The sequence below is a fragment of the Manacus vitellinus genome, unplaced genomic scaffold (genome assembly GCF_001715985.3).
Source record: "Manacus vitellinus isolate BGI_N305 unplaced genomic scaffold, ASM171598v3 scaffold_1_pilon, whole genome shotgun sequence".
NCBI lineage: Eukaryota > Metazoa > Chordata > Aves > Passeriformes > Pipridae > Manacus > Manacus vitellinus.
The window spans coordinates 41442707-41466164 of NW_021939396.1; the positions used below are offsets into that span (position 1 = coordinate 41442707).

General features: G+C 39.6%; 1 protein-coding gene and 3 non-coding genes across 7 annotated transcripts in view; 1 reads left to right on the plus strand and 3 right to left on the minus strand.

The window, feature by feature from the left end:
* The window catches only part of UBE2V2 (ubiquitin conjugating enzyme E2 V2), a 34408-nt gene extending 15249 nt beyond the window's left edge, over positions 1-19159 (minus strand). Inside the window, exon 1 of one of the 4 annotated variants that reach the window (XM_018080372.2) lies at positions 18995-19159. In XM_018080372.2, the coding sequence (XP_017935861.1) occupies positions 18995-19022 (28 nt within the window). In that variant the 5' untranslated portion in view covers positions 19023-19159. Of the gene's footprint in view, positions 1-9788; positions 9852-12319; positions 12425-13139; positions 13224-18994 lie in introns of those variants that run through there. The other 3 variants (XM_018080393.2, XM_018080378.1, XM_018080385.1) reach the window with 3 other exon arrangements.
* Positions 14817-14889, minus strand: TRNAA-AGC. The gene has a single exon. It is a non-coding gene; the product is annotated as a tRNA-Ala (tRNA).
* Positions 19160-21815: 2656 nt separating the features above from the next.
* On the plus strand, positions 21816-21888 carry TRNAA-AGC. The gene has a single exon. It is a non-coding gene; the product is annotated as a tRNA-Ala (tRNA).
* A 934-nt stretch (positions 21889-22822) lies between these two features.
* TRNAA-AGC lies at positions 22823-22895 on the minus strand. Its single transcript has one exon. It is a non-coding gene; the product is annotated as a tRNA-Ala (tRNA).
* Between the last annotated feature and the right edge of the window lie 563 nt (positions 22896-23458).

Below are 23458 nucleotides of genomic sequence, written 5' to 3' on the forward strand. Positions count from 1 at the left end.
AGTTTAGTCTTCAAAAGAACTCCACTGCTGGCATTAGTAGCAGAATGCAGCAATTCAATAGTGAACTTTGTTGTTGTCACTGCTGTAGTTTTAAATCAAGTATGTTACTACACACATAGTAAAGCACTGTTTCCAATAACCAAGACAACAACATGATTCTTGTTCAAGGTAAATATACATTTCCAATTAAAAGCAATACATTTTTTCCATTAACTACAAAAACATCCATTCAAAACATTGCTGCTGCACCTGGAATCAACCCAACCATGCACTACCAAATATACAGTGAACTTGCACTGAAAAAGCTGTCGTCATTATATGAGTTTGATACATCTTGATATATCTGTTAATTGAAACTTCTGCTTTCTCAGAATTACAGGCACAACCCACTTCCTTGAACTGCTTTCCAAGAAAGTTTCAATATATTTCAGTAAAATTCAAAGTCATAATCCTGTATATCGGTCGTATTCATAAAGCTGCGTTTACTGTACGCTATTTTTCTCTACTTTCCTTCAGCAAATGTGTCCCAAAGCAATGAAGTTCAAGCAACAGAATATTCTGCATTAACAGTTTTGAGTTTAAATTGGGGAAATCCTATACTATGTTATCTTAAATATCTTTGGTAAAATGAAGGTATTTAGCAGCAACACGTGGTCCACGCACATCAATCAGGATCGTGAATAAGATACTAATCAATTCTAGCATGTATGGATGAAATATCCCTATAATGCAAGTATAATTTTTTCCAAAGAACATTCAGATATCATTGATTTTGACACATAAAACCAAATAGATGCATTTCTACCAACGAAAACAGAAGGACTTAAAGCCACTCTGTACTGACAGATGATATAAAAAGAAAAGAGATTACAGAGACCCCTTTGTGCTACCAAAACTGATCCTGGGCAATCCTTCAAAACCAACAATGATCTTGGATGCTTTCTTCTCCATTTTGCTAGTGTCTGAAGTATGCACTACATCAGATCAATTGAACAGTGTCATTACTGTCTGCAACTGGCAAAGCTGTAAGCAACACCAGTTCAGATCTGCAGAATCATGAAGACCAACCTAACTATGCTTACTTGTGGAAGTCTCCTAGGAATAGAAGCTCAAGAAGAAAAACAACTCTGACATAATCAGATAAAAATTCGTTTCCATGTAAAAAGAAATTATTCATCCTAAGAAGAAGGAACAAACGAGACAGCTAACGTGAAGAATTAATAGGAGATGAGTAGCAGGTAAGTTTTCACAGCTCAAGTAAACAGATGTACATCAGTGAGCACCATAGAGCACACAGGCATTTATTCAATGAGTTCAATGTTCATTGTAATTTAGAGCCAGTTTTGCTGCAACACTGAACATAAGAAAACTGCCACCTTGCAAGAATTAAAGAAATCACCTGTACTCAACAGGACTGGTAAGAACTGAATGGGCTATTGCACTTCTTTGCAGGACTAAAACATATACATACATATATAAAAAACATGACTATGTAGCAGCCCTGTAACTGGTTAACTTCTTTTTCCTTTTATAATATTTGAAATTAAATAAACTGAAAGCACCCAGGCCGAAAGAACTTCAAGGAAGATGTGAGAATCTAGGAACTACCTTGAATTTTAAGTATGCATTTCATCAGTTTTTGGGTTCTGTTTTTTTCATACGAAGATATGTTACTTCCTAAGAAACATTTCCCAGCATGAGCCAAGAAAGAGCCAGAGCAGTGTGAAGGCCTTCATCTTAAAACCTAATTTTTGGTTAAAGCTAGCCAAAGTATTAATCATTTTTAGAATCACACTGGTGATAATTTCTCTTTATTTCACTTAAGTGAAATCTTACATTTGTTAGTATCTTTCTTAACAGACACAGTCCAGAAATAAAGTTAGGCAGCATGAAAATAACTTTCATAGGAATTTCCTTTATATTTGAGTCTAGCCACAGCCAGAAACATTCTTATGCCTTATATTAAGAAGGCAGCTAATGAGAAACTATGTTAATACAGCAGAAGTCTCAGTCATTTACTGCAAACCTGCATTCATGTTTTGGTGGAGGGGAAAAGGGCTGAAGGGATATAGGGATATTTATTTCTTTAGGGTAAGGCAAAAACACTAGTGTTAAAAAAAACAAACAAAGAGTAAAGACAAAACAGATTTACAGAATCAGATTTTTTTCACCTTGCTTTCCATTTCAAATGCACATTCATAATACTGAGACACTATTACTTATCCACTAGCAATAATAATTGAAAATTATAAATTCTAAACAGAATATTTGCATGTTTCAGTAGTAGTTTTAGTGGCACTGTGTTAAAATTTGCACTTAATGCAACCTAAGATGCTCCACCTCACACTTTGAGCTGAGCTGCCAAATATAGAACAGGTCTTCAAAGGAAAACAGAACTTACTTTATACTTGCACGGTTAGGGGAAGGCAGAATATCAACTCTGAATGAAAAGTCTGTAAGCACACATATGGTCCACTACCTGTCAGCTCCCACTTTCATGACTGAGCTCACCTCAAAAGCAACTTGTGGTATTGATATGGTTTGAAGCTGGCTCCCTGCCAAGTCTCCAAACCTTACCACAAGAAGTCGTGTGTCCCCCCCAAACCTCAGGGAGAAGAGGGAGAAAAATAAGGACGAAAACCAAAAATGAGAGAGAGAGAGCTAAAGCAATATATATATAAATATATTTACACTTATGTTACAGTTATATACAATTGAAATATATATACAATTTCACAAGGGAAATGGAAGGGGGAAGGGAAAAGGAACAAAACCAAAATAAAATATATATATATATCCCGATTAGTAGCCCAATATCTAGCAACTAAAAGAATTGGCAAAAAACTATCTTACTACTCTCCTTGGGACAACAGAAAGTCACACTGGAACGATCACTGGCAACCTCCGTCTCCCAAGGTCGGCAAGGCCTAACCAGGCCTCGCTCCCCAACACGGCAGACTCAACAGCAGGGAACCTGCACCTCCAAAGCCGCTGGAAGGAAAGAGAGTGAAGGCCTCTCCTCCTTTCTTCTTATGGTCTGGCTTACGTAAAAATCGTAGGGAATACTGGGTAAATCTGGGCACTTCCTTGGTTACAAACTGGTCACCAAGGAAGGCCTAGACCAAACTACCACAGTATCCAGTTATCTCATTTACCTTTCACATACATCTTATCAGCTGCACTCTCAAAATAAAGAACATAGTATAAAATGATGGATGACCTTACAAGAATGGAGAGATGGTAACAGTAATTTGCTTTACAAATTTAATTCTTAATTAAAAATTACATTTTTAATTTAATGCTTACATTTAATTAAAAAGAAAAGAAGTGTATTTAGGCAACAGAAAATCATAATAAAGCTTTCAATATATGATCAGCATTAAAATTTATTTAGTCTGGGGGGTGGGAAGGGAAGAAATTAATTTCTACAGATCTAGCCATTAGTAGCTGGGTTGTCATAAACATGAACCCAATTTACAAACACACGTTAAAATGGCTTAAACCACAAATCTTGATGCTGGGGTAAGACATCTCAGCACATCAAAACCATAAAAGCAACATCAGTTTATTCAGTGTGTTTCGGTTGCTGTTGGTTTCGCACTAAGATTGACGAGACCTCAAACTACACTTCTCCAGCAGAGTGAGCATTCCAAATGTGCAACATTTTAGGAAAAATTTTGTGTAGGTTTAGGTTTTATTAATTATGTTTTTAAGTGTGAGAAACTATTAGCAAAACAAATAGCTCCATTATCAAGGCATCTTCACCTAACTCCTCTCGTCTTTTATCTTGCCTGAGTAACTAGAAGGAAGTGAGCAAAGTTCTCCTAGTAACTTTGAGTTCTACCAATTCTGTCCCATAATTCATCAGATTATTTACTGACAGCAGCCTTGTAACAGCATTCTTCCTGAGATGGTCACTATGCCCCAGGAAAACACATCGTATCTGTTTATTTTTCATTCACTTCTAACCATGCTCATGGCCACTCCTCTCTCCCCTCCTTCCCCGCTCCCCCACTATCACCCCTTTTCCCTTACCTTTCTGAAAAAAGCAGCAGATGGAGAAGCAGCTGCCATTAACTACCTGATCAGAGCTGCACCAATTTCTGGCCAGCAACCATGGAGGAGCCAATCTCCCAAAAACTCCAGCAAGATCATCCCATTCCCATTTTCCCATCTCTCCTTACCAAGACTTGTATCTCACTGAAAACCTCTAATCCCCAACTTCTGCAGTCCAACTTTCACATGCCTTCTTCACCCTCCTGGCTTTTTTATGTAACAATACCCTACACATCCTAAAGTTGCACAAGGTACATCAGCAAATAAGCATAAGAGTCATCATTTGTACACCAGTGAGCAGATGCACAGAGCACTTAAGGCTGGATATGTGCACACACAGAATATAGTCCAGATCTGAGAGAAACCCTGACTGAACTCAGCTTTGTTAGCAAGGATGCAACAACTGCTGCTGGCATGGAACGACTAATGGAGTTCATAAAAATTACACTAATGAAGAAGCTCGCTCCACTACAGATACGGATGTTGTAAGACTACAAAAGAGAAGGCATGAGCAAACTCTTAGCAAAAAAAAAGAGGGGAAAAAAAACCAAAACCAAACAACCTTCGGAAGTTCCCACACAATGTGTTCTAAGTAATTAAAATACATCATCCAAAAAAACTATTAAAAAAAGGTACCACACCAACAGAAAACTATAGTATAAAACCCACTAAACGGGATTGTAGTCCCCAAAGATAATTGGTATAAATTGCTTAAAAGTAATTTTAAATAACTGCACTAATATTAGTGGCATTCATTCTATGTGGCATCAGTCTATATTACATCTAAGTGCAAGTTTATTGCTATAAATAAGACTATTGTTATAAATAAGACCACTCACACACTGCATTCCAGTGGTGTCTAACTATAAGAAAAACCACACAGGTATTAAACAGTTAAAGTCACTAAATAACTCATGAATTGACATCAAGGCTGTTTTGGTGAAGGGTGGAAAAGCACAGGCTAAACTCCAAACTTGTTTAATACAAATTACCCCACTATTAAAAGCACAAAGCCATCTAATGGCAAAAAAAGGCTAAAGGAAATGTAAAACAGCAAATAGGCTCAATTTTTGAAAGTTTCATCTTAAACCCGACACTGTGTTGGCAGAGAGAAAAAGGGATTTAAAATACAGATTTTTCTAAGCTATCTTTTAAAGTATGATGTCAAAAAAACTTTTTTTTTTTTCAGATAAAGGGGCAGAAGGAGTGGGAGACTAGAGGAACCCAGCAGAGGCCAATATCTCATGAAACGGCTTTCCCAGGGTCTGCTTTAATAGTTAAGAATATAATGTGTGACCCAGATAACATGAGTAGCATCAGGGATTTAGTTTAGCAAAGCTGTAAAGCTGTCTAAAACAGGTTACAAGTCATTGACCAGCAAATAGTTGTTCTAAGACTTGCATGAAGGTCCTCTCCAACATGACTCAGCACCTACTCACAGTCCGAAATATAAAGATCTTTTATCTACGTAAAACTAATAATATGATCCATTGTTATTCTTTCAGGTATACACATAAGCATACACTTATGTATATAATCAGCAAATGTACCAATCACCACATATTTAGTACAAAGAACTGCCATTATTTTCCTACATTACTTTTGTGAGTCATATTTCAGCCTGCTATTTTCTATATGCCGTGGTACTCAAAAGCTCAAATTATTTAGTGTTTACATGATCACACGTTCCACTTCAGGGAGAAAAAAGAAAACTTGTAATTCCTTCTTTGGAAAAGTTATTAGTTATATGAATAAAACTGGACATTTTAGTAAGACTATACTGGTATCATAAATAAAGGACACTACTTTTACATGTATTGGGTAAACTGTTTCTGATTTACTCAAGCAAACTGCAAATTCACTTAACTATCCAGTTTATGAATAGTTACAAATGCAGTGAAAGGAGGTGATTTTTTCTTTGTGCTGTTTCAGTGTCTAATACAACAATTTTTAAAAAGGGAATACCAAGTCTATCTAGACATTTGACAATTTTTTTAATCTAGTTGAAGCGTCTCATCCTTCTGAAATGAAGGATTTAAAACTATGAAGTTCTAAGTGTTGAAGGTTTCACTCATTCCAAAATGCTAACTATAAATAGTTTAAAATCGCACACTTAAATCATCACACATTCTTGAAAAGGCTGTAAAACAGAAGCTCATGTTATTCAGAACCAGTCTGACAGCTTCACAGTCAGTAATTCAAAATATTGTTTGAATTATATCTCATTAGTGTATTCCAAATGAAAAATACAAAGAAAAACATTCTTTTGGACAGAATAGCATACAGCAAAACCCTTCCAAGTACAGCTTCAATCAAGACTACTTTGAATGCTTTCTGCATAGTACATTCTTGTCTTTTCATGATCTGAGGATTCCCACAGGATAGCTGAGACAGCAAAGCAACAAAACCTTGCTGTAGTAGCTAAAGCTGATGCAGTACTTGACATTAAGTTTCAGTAACGATGAAGTACAAGCTATAGTAAAGAGATAATAGTCTAGAGAAATAAAAAATAATAGATAGAAGAGATAATAGTGGAGATAAAAAGAGTAGGGGGAGAGAGAGGAAGAAGGGTCTGTCAACAAAATGAGGCTGAACAGTTTCACAGCATGTATTTAACACTGCCTTTGGAAAGATCTTCCATAAGGCAAAACACAAACACTAGCAAATATTTATGTAATTCAATTCTACCAGCTACTCACAAGACTTGGAAATCTAATTCTTACATGAGAAGCCTTCTCATGCGTGCTTAAATTTATAGCACTGGACCATCTGCCTCCAGTCGCTGAAAGGCATATCTTCCTGAAACTCTGTGTGTTGTACCTTTATCCAGGCTAAAATTTTACAGGGTTGTACAGAAGAGTTTAGATAATGGGCTTCAATACTGTGTCTGATAGCATCCTTGAATTTCAAACAAGCTCTTAAACAAATAGAAGATTACAAAGTAGGCCACTTTTTTATCACAGGAGTAAGGTGCTTTGCCTGTTCAGCAGACTCTTACGTAGCTATTGTGGCAAAAAGACATAAGTGGGTTTGTATTTAAAGACGGAGTTATGAAACACCAGGAACAAACACAGGAAAATGATACAGGCAAAGCTCTGAGAAGAAACAAGAGTACCTTGCCTATATATGCCCCAAAGTTGGAAAGAACTGATGGTCTATACATAGTTTAAAAGCCATTTGCAACATAGACTGTTCTCAACCCAGTCGAAGCACATCAAAACTATTTGTGGCTTGTCAAGATGTTTTTAAGCAGCAAAATAATCACAGTTTCAATTCCTTGTGCATAGGACAGGACGGAAAAATGCTCCACACAGAGTGCTTGCTGCCTCAGAGAACACAGTATTTTACTTCTTTTGTTTTGTCTGATTACTTACAGCTTCAAGAAGTCTGTGCTTACAGAGCTCACATTGAAAAATTCACAGAACAAACTTTGAGGACTGTAAAATTCTAAAAAGCTCTTAAACTGACTTCTTGGACAGGTTCTGGGTAAATGAACAATGTGGTGGAGGCATAAAAGACAAAAGGGAAGGGAGTAATAGATCCTTGAAGGTAAAACATACTAGAGAGAAAATAGACAACTATTTCCTCCGTAAGAAAAAAAAGAGGGAGGAAACAAACATTGAACAGGTCAGAGGAAAAGAGAAAACCACCTGTGCAGAGTTCAACACACAAGTTTTCTGCATACAAAGCTTAAATTATACCACATCTCCTCCATGGAAAAAATAGTCTTCAAAACATTGCTTCTACATCCCACTTACGTATCATCATGGCCAGTCTTCGCGAACGAAGATTTGGGAAAGGTCATTACCCTTCGAGCCTGCGCAGTGGATTTTTTAGGTGAGACACAGTGTGCGCTGAACTGAGCCCACCCACCCTTTAATCCTAAGGTTCATCTGCCGGGGCTGAGTGAGCTCGGATGGTGGCAGCGAGGTCCTCAGGATGTAGGTTTGTTTAGAGTGACCTTCTCTTGGATGGATGGCCTTACAGGGCTGACGAGCTCCATCTGCCCAGAGGAGTTCCCTGACCGGGAATCAAACCCAGGCCAAGGTGGTGAGAGTGCCACATCCTAACCACTAGACCACCAGGGGGCCCCCACTTACATATACATCCCTTTATTACTCCTCTGAATGGCTCTTTAATATGTAGGTGTCTCCAAACAGGGTATGGTGTTCCATCAATCTATTCTGCCAAGCACAGAACAGGCAGACATCAGCTTGATTTGGAATGGAGAAGAGTTTCAAAGGATTTAAGAAAAAGTATTGCAAAACCCTATCTCATATTATGGAATATTTTTCAATAGAGGATTTCAGGGAGGAGGGGGAGGAAAGCTTTCAAAACAAAACAAAACCAACAACAACCACAAACCCCTCAATCATCAGGAAAGATACACTCAGTCCTTGCCTCACAATTCAGGGAATTAGATTGAATGCACTCAAGACCACTTCCAGCCCTTCAGTTTTAAGCTCACTTTTGCTGTAGTCATGCACACTTAGAACTCCTTCCACCACCATTACATGTTTGCAAACAGAAGTAAAAAACAAAATAAGGCACTGATATTGTGCATTGTGCCATATCTACTCAGAGAATCAATCATCTATAAATTCAAAAGGAAATATATTTTTGCATGGGCAACATAAGTTACACAAAGAAACTGATTCATCTTTAACGACTAGAATAACTGGAAATGAGAAGTATGGATTTTACAGAAAAAATACTTCATTGGGATCTAGCCGTACACCTTCAAAGACATTAAGCACACTTTCAAAAAAGATTGTTTGTGACTACATACTAGAAGTAAATCAGGAATCTGACATGTAATTGTCACCGTAGATCAGTCAATTTTTTCTTCCCCGAGTACACAGTTTCAGCAAACCAAGGAGAATTTTCATTAACTCAGCCCTATTCCCCCTCCCCCACGCTAGTGAAGCTCTTGGTTGAAGGGAAAGGAGACAAAAGCTATAGCAGCCGATAGTTACAGCACAGTATTTGACACTGCTACCTTAATTCTCATCTTTTCACACCCAAGTTCTAACCACTTAGTGGCACAATTACTGCTTTTAGGAAACATTCACATTTCAGATACATATATACACACATATCCTATACACATAAGGTAATATTAAGTGAAACCCAAATTATGGAAATGATGAAATTAACTCTTGAATTAACTCCTTTTAATTATGTTTTTTTATCTGTTTCTTTTTCTCAAGAGACACCAGAGATGTTTAAATGGTATGCTTTAGTGAATTACGGAACTTGAACCTAGTTCAATCTCTTTGTATTTTCAAAGAGATTAACAGAATGTATCTCCAGCTAACTGATATGAAACTGGCTGATTATATCAACAATAGCTCCTCTTTTCTTTAACAAATTGACTTGTTTTAGCAGACCTCCAGCAGTACCCGCACAAACAACCTAGATCCAGCTTCACACAGAAGGCGTTGCAATAACAGAAGATCAAACTACAGCTTATAAATATCCATTTCTAGTACGTGCAGTATCTATGTGTAAATTTACTCATTGTAAGTGATTTTAGAAAGCAGGTAAGATACTTACTTGATGGCAACATAACATTGATATATAAAGTTTCTTTACCACACATTAAAGAACAGCTATTTTCAAACTAATTTATCTGCTGTTAAAGGCACATAACTTTTTAATTTTTACTGTTCAAAGAACTAGCGAGCCCAGGAAAGGAATTTCTGGGATAAAACTAAGACAGTTGATCTTACTAAAAGTTTTGCTGTTGACTTCCTTGGGGCTAGAATTTCATTCCTGGACTTCATGCAATCAAAACAGTCTTTTTTTTTTTCTGAAATAAAGAAGGATGAAGTTGAACTTTATAGCAAGAGCAGATTAAAGTCACAGAGAACCTAGAGTAAAATTTTAAGTCTACACCAAAGTTAAGTCTATGGCAAATCATTCCCTTCCCTCCTCCACAGCTTCCTGGCAAGAGCAGTTCTGGGTGAAGTCTTAAAAATCTGAATTTTTGCATACTGTGTGGAAAGAACAAAACAAACATCCCTCCCACCTCTCATCTATGAGTATACCAATAAACAGTCACAGTATTTTCTCCACTAGAACAAGTACTTTGTTTTAGAAGCCCTGACTAATTTTCCTAGCAGTTTCGTTGATAATTTGGTCTGCCCACTTCATTTTACCAAAACGGGTTAGTTTAATTTAATTTCTTGAACAATGAGTACATGCAGTACTAGCACTTTATTGTTTGGAGTAGACACATGTATAAAGAGTTTCCTACATCTCCCACTTTGTGTAAACTTTGAGTGTGGCTAATTCAAAACCAACCCCAGTAAGTGTACACAGATTTTAAAATAACACTTGTAAGACTGTGAAGAGCATTTACAGCAGTAAAACTATCAAAGTTCAGTTAAAAAATATTTATTCTTATAGAGCTGAAGTATGACAAAACCAGCTTCTTTCACTATACAAATTTTTAGTGACTTATATTTTACACCAGTCAGATTGAACGGATGCCAAATACCAGTAATCAATACACATGACCTAAACCAATTTTGCTTCCTGGTGTATTACAGGAAATTTCAGGCCAAACCTATACACTAGCTGAAGTTTTTCAGTGTTGCTCCATAATAGAACTAGTAATAAAATGCTTTTAAACTTAAGACACCAGGAAAAAAGTAAAAAAAAAATTAATAAAATGCAGTAATTCACAGATGAGCAAATCCTTAAGTTTCTGTAATATATCCCTTCTGGCTCAGTTTATCATAGGCAATATCTATGACTTTGGACTGCTCATTCACAGAGTTGCAAAAGCTACTCCATGCCCCAAAGTGATGCCCCAAACCTTAACAAATACCACTCTGGAAATCTCACATCCCCAAAGTCTTATTACCAAGTGGAGAAAACACTCCTAGCCCTAAAAACAAAAATAATCTGCCCAAGCTTTCTTTGCAGAACCAACAGTAAGCTACCAAGACCAGTTGAACCATACAGATGTTTCTTCTATATTTTCTTATAGTCCCAATCCCTCAGTGATCCAGTGGACCAGCAGAAATAAATTAGGGGCCAACATTCACCCCAGACTGACTGCTGAGGTCAATTCATTCCTCTGTCCTGAGCTCTGTCAATCCTACTTATAAAGTCTCAGGGGTGACAGCAGAGAAAATGAGGCCCTGAAGGCTTCAGGTTTTAGCACTGGGGGAAAGGCATTGTTGTATTTCAAGGTTCTCATGAAATGAAACTGACACAGTACAATTGTGCTTGAAGTAATATTCTTGTCCCTTTCTTTGCCATCACCTCCCACAATATTCCGCCACACAAATGCTCAGCACATGTTATCCTGGTTACTGGTATGGGCTTCCTGGGATGACTTTCAGCTCTTTGCCCTTACACTTGCCTACGAGAGACCCTTTGGCTCCAATGTCCCTCCAGGGGAAGAGAGCAAGGTGCTCCACTCCTCCTTCCCACCGTGCTGCAGTAACCACCAAAGTGAAGTATCTTTGCCCCAAAACACCGGACAGGCCTGACCCCTTTTCTCTTGCACCAAGAAGGGAAAGAGACGATGCTTTATTTTAGACACTGCTATACCACAGCTTCTATATTCACCCAATGGTACACCGGGGCAAACCTTTCATACAAATCTTTCTTTCCTACAGCATTTTTACCAAGCTACCGACATCTCCTCCGTTCCCCATGCGCACAGGCGTTCCGTCCATTCCAGCCTCTCGGCAGGTAAAGTCTTCCCTCCCCCGACACCTCACGGCGTTCATTACACAGCCCGGAGCCCTTTCTCCCATCTCTCGTCCCCCTTGCCGGGCTCTCACAAGGATGTCCCCGCCCTAACGACGGGAGGGATCGGGCCCAGGGCATAACTGAATTAGAAGGAATTTCTTCACAGATTAGACACTGGAATGGTCTGTCCAGGGAGGTGGTGGAGTCACCGTCCCTGGAGGTGTTTAAGGAAAGGCTGGACGTGGCACTGAGTGCCATGGTCTAGTTGACACGGAGGTGCTCGGTCACAGGTTGGACTCGATGATCTCAGAGGTCTTTTCCAACCTAACTGATCCTGTGATTCTGTGATAACCTGGCCCGGCGCCCCTGCAGCTTTCCTTTTCCCCCTGTCAGAAGAAAACTCCTCCCCACTCGGGTCTCTCCCGTCGGAGGCAGCTTCCCCCCCCCTCCATCCCGGAGAAAGGAGACCCCCCACGGGCCCTTGCGGGGGCGCCTCCCAAGCGCGATCCCAGCGCGGCGCTCTGCCGGGCCCGCCGACCCCCCTCTCACAGACCTGTGGATCCGGCCATCTTGTCCGAGCCCCCCCCAACACCGCTCCGGGCCCGCACGCCACGCGCGTCACTTCCTCCCGGAGCGGCCCCGTCACTTCCCGCCAGGAAGGACGAGCCGCATCCCCGGGGCACGGGAGCGCGCGGAGGGGGCGGGGCGCAGGGGAGGTGCCGGTCCCCACTGCGCGCCCCCGGCCCGGGACCCGTCCGGGATCTGGGTGCCCACGGGAGGCCGCAGCCAGCACCCTTCCAGGGTTCCTCTCTCGTTTGTATCCCGCTCGCCAGACCCTGTCTATACATGTCTCTCTCTGCTACGTCTCTTCCCTTGCAGACTATTACACCTGTGGAAGCAAACCCCTGTGGCTGCATCTCCACCCAGCCACCCACACGTCTCCCCCTCAGCCCAAATCCCAGGCTCCAGTAATAAGAAATTCAGTACACAGCAGTGAAGCTTCACTCCCAGCTTTGTTCTTTAGCTTGCTCCTAACAAGGCACTTACATTCAGAAGAGTCTTTGGAGCCAAAAAAAAAAAAACAAACAAACAAAAAAAAAGGCAGAAAAGGAAAGAATACATGGCAAAATTAAAAAGCCACAGAAATACTAAGAGAAATATATTAAAGAGGTGGCAATTAGATCTAGTTCCTCAGAATAATGTGACAGTTTCAAAGGCAAAAATACTCAACATAAGAACTAGTGGAAAATTAATTCCAGTAATGTCTAGCCATGAAGCCAAATGTTTCTTCACCTGTAGAAGTCAACTACAAGAAAAAGTTCCAAGGGCACCACAGAAGCCAGTGCCGACTTCTGCTGCCAGTAGCATCCTACCTGGGAACCACAACCTGACTCTGTGTTTGGGTCCAGAATGCTAGAGAGGAGCAGCAGGCTCGGGAAGGGCAGCATCTGAGAGGGCCCTGTCGGCGTTCACACGGACGGGAGGGAAAGGCTCACCAAAGCTACATGCAGGCAAACGCATCTGAAACAGGACACATCCCAAAACCTGTGCCAGAGGTCACCAGAGAGGTCACTGTGGTGAGGAACTTCCAGGAGGACTCACAGCCTGAGCACAGGGCTTCTGCCAGCAGCGTTCCTTGCAAAAAAAGCCTGTCCCTTGCACACCTCGCTAACCAGTGACAGCACCCACATGCTGTTCTTGGCACCCTATTTTATAAATACACTTAGCTCTTTCTTTTACAGCTTATAAAGAGAGAGTCTTAAACTCATTTACAGATTCTTCTGGTAGAGATCAAAAAACAAGGATGCAAAACGTTTTTCCTCCAGCTAACCTGAAACCTCTTCACCAACAAGGACTTGCTAGTATCCTTACACATACAGTGCTCTGCTTCCCTTCATTTTTCCTTTGTTCATCTTAGCCCAAACACTGTGGTTGCTATCTGTGCATACATAAAAATTATAAATCTACACCAGCTTTTAGTTCTTCCATTGATTTCTGTTTCCTTTCATCAAGTTACTAGTTTTGATCAGTTTTTTGTAACAGGAATAAGCAAGAGTTTCAATATTTACAACAAAAGAATTATAATTAAGCTTTTCCAGTACACTGAAACTGTTCCTAAAGCTGCATTTCAATGATCTGTGGACCCTTCCGTTGTCACAACAAGCTGATTGTTCAATATTCAATATTTTTGTGGAAACAACAAGGATACTGAAAAAAGTCACAATATTTTTTAAAAAATTCTTCTCTATTATAACATCATTGTAGAAAATATTGTGGCCTTGAACAGAAAAAAAGGTGCCACAAGTTATCCTTCTTCTATTCTTTGGAATCAAGAGAAGGTGCAGTAGGGCTGCTGGAGACCACTATACATGCCTTGCCCACTGTGGTCATCCTGAATGTAACCAGCCTGTGTTCCTGCTTGCATTAAGATAAAACCTGCCCAAGGTCAGAAAGAAGCACAATGGCCACCCCATGCCTGTCTGCTTATTTTTTCAGGGTTAATACTTCTTTTTTAGGCAGTCCTATGCCAATGGTGAACAGCACACCTGTGTCTTCTGACAAAAGGACACCATCTTGCTACCAGATGCAAAAGGGCTATAGAATAGTCTAGTGCACTCTTTCTAATAAGCAGCCTACACAACCAAAATAGAACAAAAGTAATGAGTCTTACAGCATGAATACAAAATTTTGTTCAGTATGCACTAAACTATAATATCAAATTTAAAGTTAAGTAATGAATGAAATCATTAACCAAAGACTTGCATACCAATCAAAAAATGTCTCCTTTACTTTTCTCAATAATTTGTTGATGTCATTTATTATTACATTAAAATGTCAGTAAGTTTTGTTATTTCATGCAAAGATTGTATTTCTTCTCCCTGTAGGCAAGAGAACAAACATAGAATTTTGAAATGAAAAAATGAAATACTTAAAACAATGTTAACTTTTTTCTACATTACGGTTCTTTCATGTGTCTTTACACCACTATACAAGAAAAATATTTTGAAATGCTGCTACCTAGTTTACAAGGAAATCAATACTGAAAACACTGGAGAATGCGGGCATCGATCCCGCTACCTCTCGCATGCTAAGCGAGCGCTCTACCATTTGAGCTAATTCCCCATCTGAAAAAAAAGCTTTGGGACTTGGAGACACACACTCTAAACTTACCAAAAACCACAACACAACTACATTTGATTATAAATTTGTTGTTTCTTACTTAGTCATTCTTTCCACTTACCAAAAACTGACTGCAGCTCACAGCTGGAGTCATAGGACACATCTTTCAGCAATTACACTACCAGAATACTCCTATTCATCCTTTTATAACACAAGTCTTTGTTATTTCTTTGTTTTCATACAAGAAGCTCTCCAAAACATTGAGTTACTTAAAAGAAACCAAATGTGTCATTGAAAAAAAAGCCTAACTTTTATTGAACAACTGTTCCGAATTCAACAATGAAACCCATGTTTTTTCCAATTTTCAGGGCATGCACATGTAAAGCCAGGTTCGGGAAACATTTAATGAATAGAAAAATATATGCTTGGTTGAAACAGAATTTTACAGTCAAAGCTTTTACATATGTGTGTGTGCATATATATACATATACACATACATGTTTTATGAAAGAGTACATATAAATATGCACACACACATCTTTTGGAAGGTGTCTGGCTTCTCTGGGGTGGGAGCGTCAAGTGAAAACAAAACACATGTGTATTTTCCTTATTTATTACGTTATTTTTCTTAGTTATTACCTCACCAAATGCACTTCCCTGTAATTAATACATTACTTGTAACAGCCTTAAAACACTGACTTTTTGAAAAAGGAACACACCCGTGTTCCCATGACTTGACACAGAGCATAAGGCCTATATCGTAGGCAGGGAACATGACGATGAACGGCTCCCCACGAAACTGCACCCACAGCCCGGCCTCCCCCTCCAGGGAGCCGTGGTGCCTAGGCTGAAGGGGCCGCTCCTTGCCCCTGGGGCTTCTGTTGTCACCCTTGCAGCTCACCTCATGAACCACCCCCAGGGCTTCTTCTCCTTGCATCTGCTTCCCTGGTTCCTCGGGACAGCCCTCTCCTCTTCCACAAAGTCTTTCCCTTCTCATTCTGCAATCCCCCGTCACCTGCTCCGTTCTCTTCCTTCCCCCAGCCTTCTTGCTGCTGCTTAATAGAATCACACAGAATCAATTAGGCTGGAAAAGACCTCTGAGATCATCGAGTCCAACCTATGACCGAACACCACCATGTCAATTAGACCACAACACAAAGTGCCATGTCTAGTCATTTCATGAACACCTCCAGGGATAATGACTTCCCTGAGCTGTTCATTCTAATGTTTAACAGCCTTTTCCAGGAAGAAATTCCTCCTGATGTCCAACCTGAACCTCCTCTGGCACAGCAAGAGGCTATGTTGTCTCATTGTGTCACTAGTTGTATGGGAGAAGAGACCAACCCCCACCTGGCTATAACCTCCTTTTCTCCAAGCTTAAACAACTCCAGCTCCCTCAGCCACTCCTCATATGACTTATCCTCTAGACCCTTCACCAGCTCCGTTGCCTTTCTCTGGACATACTCCAGCACCTCAATGTCCTTCTTGTAGTGAGGGGCCCAAAACTGGACACAGCCCTCAAGGTACAGCCTCACCAGTGCCAAGTAGAGGGGGGACAATTACTTTCTTAGTCCTGCTGGCCCACAGCTATTACTGATTTTAAAATTATGTGAAAGCACTTGTAACAACTTCTACATACATGTTGGTCAACCCAGGTGTTTTGAGCTCAACCAAACCGAGGCTGAGCTCCGCTTTACATCTTCCCCCCTACTCATTTTAACAACAGAAGTCTTTCAGGTATCTCTTTGAAACACAAAGGGATGTACCAAGCAAGAGAGCTGGTTCTGGCTCTGGTTCTCTGAAGGTGAGAAGAGTTTGCAAACTCCACTGGATATGTCATGGCAGTGCGCCTTTCTGCTCTTTTCCGTAAGCTCTATGTGTTCTTGAACATACAGCCAAATTATACAGCCCATAATCTACCACATGGTGACTTTCTCACTGTTGGTCGAACATCTTTATTTACAGAGTAGATTGTTCCTGTGCTGTGTTGGCACACAGACAATGGCTCTGTGCAAAATTAAGCTGCATTTCTCACTCCACAGCACAATGGGAGAAGTTACTCATCCATCAAGTTTAAGTCAGGCTAAGGGGAAATCAAATTAGAGTATGAGTGCAGGTAAGATCACCACCGGATTGTTTTCTAACTAGCCTGGCTTGTTTTTACATCATCTTACTGGCTTCTGGTGATGCTGAATCATATTACGTACATTAGCCCTGACATGTGATGGATGGCTTGGAGCTACTGGACATGCCCATCCAGTTGTTCCTGGAGGTGGATTCTTTGACAGGTGGCAACACAGAGTAGGAATAACTGAAAGTAACCTACTGTCTCATCTCTATCTGGCAGTGTTCACTTGGTGCTTGACAAGCTTCAGCACTGATTTGCTGACAGTGCCAACCACAAAGAAATAGGAAGGGGAAGAAGGAATAATGATATTCAGAAAAAATATAGTTTTCAGTTCTAAGTGCTAGTGAGAGTAATAATCAGATATAAAACTGCTGTGGATTTATTGCCAGCTGTAAGTTTAAGCTATACTAGATTTTGTTGTTTGGGTTTTTTTTTCTTTTTTTTTTAAATATTAAAGCTAGTCTTGTCTGAGATTTTATTTTTTTTTTGGCGGCAGGGGTATGTAATTGATTGTGTATAGTTTTTCAGTGTTTGTAGCATGTTTTAAAGATTAAACCCAGCATGATAATGATGTAGTTGTAACACTTGGGTAGTAAGGAGTGATCTTTGCCATGTAAATGGTAAATTCAATTTTCTATGGCAGCTATTTGAACATACTCAGGCACTTCAGCAGGTTTTCTGTTGAAAACACTAGGTGGAAAACTGTGATACAAAATCCAACTGAAGTAAAGCACTTTTTTTTTCACATGATCTTATTTATGCAGTATCAACCACCTGATGTGGATGCTCATCAGGACCTAAAAGCACCTGCATACTTGATCATCTCTAGGACTTTAAAGCTAGTTAGCTAATCAACACTCATTATTCCACGGTAAACATCAGTCATTTTTAGCAGTGATGACAAGGAATCTATTTAGACCAGGCACTCCTGAGTAACTTCCTGGTTGAGTACAGGGATTTTTTAAGAAACCCCTCACCTTATTTTTGTCTTTACCTTCAGAGAACATAAAGCTTTTCTTGTGGGAAGGTGTAAGAGATGGCTACTATCAACTCAAATACTGCTATAATCCTAAATAACTGGTAAGCAACTCAGAGTCTGCATTGGATTTTGTTTTAGGTTGTCTAACACCATTAACGTTTTTCCGTAACTTTTTATTCATTTGAGAAGTATTGAGGTAGCTGTAATTTTATTAACAACTTTTAGCAAGAGAAGCATTCATAAGCTACATAAAAGTAGCTCAGCTAATGCTCAAAGAAATCTATGAATTCCTGGGGTTTCCTTGTTTTACTTTTTCAGGAAAAATATGTAGCAATATGCAAAAATAACAAGGTTACAAATGCATAGGAGATGTGTTATTTCCAAAACTTCAGAGACTGCAAGGAGCTAAGGAAGAAGGGTGTAAGCTGGAGCATCTTAGCCTACCCAGTTTCACCAAGCCTGCTGGCTGGGTAAAGCAAAGGTGGGCTTTCCCATCTACTAATAAAACTGCTTTTTCTTCCTAGTAGTTAACCTGATGTTTGGTGTCAAAGGTTCAGAGGCCAAGATTTTTTTTTAAAAGACAGAAATAGCTTCTACATTTGCAAACAACCCTTATGTTTTATAATCTCCTTAAGAAAAAAAGGGAAGTGACAAAGAAAGTTATTACATATCAAAACTATTTAGAAGTCATGCTCTCAAGTGTTAGAAACTGCCAGGAATGTGGTTGGAAGATAAGAATTAAATTCATATTGATATACATTTTTTTCAATTATGTTTTCCAGCCTCCACCCTCAAAGCAATGCCTAGGAAAATTCATGAGCACAAACCAAATTATGAATTTACATTATGAAAAAAACATTTAGGTTCATGTAAAGGCATACACACTTGGCTGTTATTCCTGCAACTTACCACCAGCACATTGAGAAGAATTAGGATAAAAATACACTCTTTCCAACGTTACCTTCTCCAGCAGGTTGATGGCTTTTCTTTTGAAGACTTACCTGCCATCCCCACAACTGCCTCAAGCATTAGGAGGAGACGCAGCTACAGCATTTCCCTGTTCACACGATGACAAACCTCCCAGCACAACCTGTTTGCCATACCATCTGTAAAGAAGAAAAAAAGGAGGGCAGCAGCTGCCCAGGGGGAGTCAGTTGCCATTGGAGTGGGTGGAAGCATGTGCATCTATAGAAAGTTCTGGAACAGGAGAGGGTGTGCTTGGTGCCTGGGAAGGGCGGAGCAAAGGCTGGGTCCTGAGGGAGGGGGAATGTGGAAACAGGCAGGATGTCTCTGTTGGGGTTCTTGTGACCCTGAGTAAGTCCAGGCTGAGACCATCGAAAGACAGAGCAGGCAGAGGAGGTTTGTGCGCAGTCTTTTTACCCGGGGGCTTTCTGGTCGTGATGGTTAAGTGAGTCTCATGAAATCCAGTTTTGCAGTCATGGGGGTGCTTGTTTGAAGGAGGAGGTGCAGTGGGCAGTGCTGCTTCTCAGCAGAGGGGGTGGTTTTGTGGGTTCTTGTGGGGTTCTTACCGCTCCTGTGCTGCGCTGCCATGACTCAGGCTCCAGCTCTTCTCCAGTGGCTCTCAACAGCTGCAACCACGCTAGTCCTACATTGCATTAGTAAAAATTAAAAAGCTGTTGTTTTCTTTCTCTTCTGCTACTGCTCATCCAGAGTTTTCTCAGAGTATAACACTGAGCCTAAGTGAGAAGTGGAAGAATCAAATCAGACGGTAATATGGATTGAAGAACTTGTTTAAGTGGGTGCTGTCTTAAACTTGGTTGTGATGTTTTTGTGCTATACTTGTGTTTTGAGTACATTGTAAGCATGTATCCTTATCAGTGAATGCAGCTCTTCTACTGACAGGTCTCGTTTCCCTGTTCTAGTTCTAAAATGGCTGTATGGTGGTGCATAAGATCTTGTAATTGTTTTACAACATAGGTGTTTTTAAGGCTTAGGTTCGTTTTGTTCAGAAGGAATACTAAGAAAAATTTAGGAAAAAAAAAATGACCAAGCACAAATTAAGAACTTGAGGATTATAGTTGTTTGGGTTTGATGGTTTTGTTGGTTTTGTTTGTTTGTGGTATTTTTTTTCAACTGCTTTGAAACAATTATAGCAAAGAGGTACATATTCCTAATGGAGAAAAGTGGTGATTTTTGTCTGTGAGTGATTTTAGAGTACTTAGTTTTGTCAGTCATACTGAGAGCAGAAGGTATTATGGCTAAAACAAGGTAAAATATTGAGTGGAATTTTTAGGTATCAAGTCAACTCATTTACAGCTACAGCTGTAGTGTACTGAAATGTATAGTGCCAAACCATGGCATAACTCTGAGTCACTCTGAAAGTGGGATTTAGTTATGATGAAAACATTCCAGAGCACCATAGTGTCTTTAAGTGCTGTGTTTCTAGTTACTGTATGACTAAGCAAAGGAACTGCTGAATATTTTGGAGCCCTGGGCACAAAATCCTATTGGGCGTGTGAGACATCCTAGAGTAGAAGTAGCAGTGAGCTTGCTTACTTTGCCAGATGTAGTGACTTATGGGGATTTGGGTCAGCCATTTCTTTAAATGTCAGTGGTATCTGTAGAACAATGCCAGCTGTAAGAACTATTTCCTGTAAATTAATTTCAGATGCTTCTTTCCACATTAATTAGGTTTTAATAGGAGAGTGAGAAACATTTTTTTTCCCAAAGCCAGCTCTTTCAATCAGAGTGAGGGAGCAGATAGCGAGATACTGGAGTTTTGTTAATGCAGGAGTCACTACAGGACTTTAGGTCCAGTGCTTTAGGGTTAGACCAAAGTCTGAAATTTGGTTGTTGTGCTGTCTGAAATCACTAAATCATTGGAGAGGAAAGACTTGAAAAATTTTATATGCTAGTGTGATTCACATGTCTTAAAGGATCTTGGGCAAACCAAGAGTTGTTTCTGTAACTTAATTTCAGGTACTCATTTTTTCCAGAAAGGCCAATTATTTAATTTTGTAAGTGTAGTAAAATGTCACAACTTTGTCTTGCTTTTTTGCTGAAATCAAAACATTGCACAGAGTTTTCACTGCTCTTTCATTATAGTAATGCTTTATTATTTTTACATTTTAATTGCGTATTCTTGATTTTTATATGTATGTGTGCATGTCTATCTGGTGATAAAGTCACAATGTAAAAATTTCTAAGAGATGTAAATAAATAATGTGAACTATTTCTTTGTTTCCCAGGGTTCTATTTGCCTGGGTGCTTTTTTTTTACCTCCTTTTTATGATATGAGCCCAGACTCTATTGCCAGAAGAGAAAGAACTGGAAGAACTCTCTACCTATTCTGCAATACATATATAATATTGTAAAACGTGGAGATGGGTAAAATCACTTAGCTGATTGTCTTCCATCTAGGAAAAATCTGTTTTGAAAATACGCTATTTAAATATATCCAGATTTCTCTTAGCAGCAATTATTGTTTGGTGTGAACGTAAGTCTGCAATTGCCTGGAAACACAGACTGTATGTTATCCAGATGCAGCTCACATGCTGTTACTTCAAGGAGTGCAGATTTCACGTTAGCCGAAATTCCCATTAAGGCTGTCAAAAGCAGTGCGCTTTAAGGGAGCCTTAATTGTTTCTGCGTTTCACTGGAAGGTTGGGTTCTGTTATTGCCTACCAGGAACTTCAGTAGGGGATTAGAGGGGGCTCTGACTGCCCAGCTACTGTGATTTTGGGGGGAAGGTTTTCTTTGTGCTTGAGACAGCGGTTCAAATGCCGGAATGTTTTGTAGTGGTAGCCCGTCAGTGGGAAAGTGAAAGTAGGAATTGTCAGTAAAAAGTCCCGGTAGACACCCGGGGAATTAGCTCAAATGGTAGAGCGCTCGCTTAGCATGCGAGAGGTAGCGGGATCGATGCCCGCATTCTCCAGTTTTTCGTCTCTCCGGTCTTGCTTTTCATCGGTACTGCGAGCATTTCTCCACTTACCAGTCGGTATTTTCTTTTCTGCTTCGGAAAAGAGAGGCTTGTAAACTTCTATTTCATCGAAAATTAGAGTATCTTCTAGCACAAAAAAATAAATAAATGCCTGTTAGTGCGTTTTAAAAAATGAAACAGAAATATGCTGACGTAGGACTGTTCCTTATGATTTTTGGTGATAACATTCACCGTTTATACCACCTTATATTGTGAGGCTATTTTAAATTTAAATGTATTTTCCTTTAGCGGTTTTGTAAGGATTAGAATGAATCAATTTTAAGAAGCATAAGCACAGTATGAAATAAATAAATAAATTTGTTTACGCTGATCAGAGTTAAGCTTTTCTTTTTTTTTTAAGTGCAAATTAGTTTCTTATCATGGCTTGGGGAAAAAATTGAGTGAGACTGACTGTCCCTTGGAACTGCGGTTAGGAACAAGTGTGCCCTGCCCCATCCTAGCTGCAGAGGGTGCAAGGTTGCTGTGTAGAGAGAGTAATTCTATGGCGAGCTGATGATTGTAGAGGTGATTATAGACATTGCATCTTCTCATGGACAATTCCACTAACTTTTCGTGTTATTAAAAAAATATTACTAATAAAAAAAGTTCACATTAAAACTCAGTGTAATCGTAAGGGACAGACGTTATTGAGGTTCTGCGCTGTACTGCAGAACAGCTTCAGTATTAGATACCTCTGTGAAGGAGTTGTTTTTCAGGGAGCACGCAAGTGTAATCCGTTTGTTAATTGAAATTTCTTCTCCAGTTTTTTTTTATTTGCCTCATGAAACGGTCTGGTTTTTATCACCAGCCATGGATTTTCTTTCACGACCCTGAAGAGTTTGTGCAAGAAAACCTTCGACTCCCATTAATCTGCAGTCGGTCAAAACACTGGAGAATGCGGGCATCGATCCCGCTACCTCTCGCATGCTAAGCGAGCGCTCTACCATTTGAGCTAATTCCCCTCCTTCTGGCGCTGCCAGGCGGGTTCGCTTCTGCTGATTCATGGCTTGTCTGCCTCAGTCAGAATCACCTTCTTGAGTCAATTTGTTTAATAACACTGAATAGTCACTGTATTTATGTGGAAGGCCTGATAGCTGAAAAGTCAGAATATTCACTTGACATATGAGAAGCGTTTTCTGCTACGTTGCTTTGATAAAACAACTTATTTTCCTAAACAATTCCTCCTTAGTGTTTATTCAGGAAGGAGAGATAACTAATTTTTTTTACATCTCTTACAAGTCTTTTTGTATTTGCACTGTAAATATAGAAAGTCTGCAATTAAAAGTCACTGAAGCATAGTAAGACTTTTCTTCTCCTTGTTTTTCAAGTCTTTAGTTGCTTTTCCAGCTTTATTCTCTAACTAGCTGTACATAACCGATAAATACAATGGTGTAAAAGTTCATGTTTGTCACAGTTCACGGAGAGAAAGAATTAATATATATATTCCTATGCTACATTCTAGATATTTCTACCTTTAGGTATTGACTTTGATGATTCTGATAAAATAGTATTGCATCTTAAATGC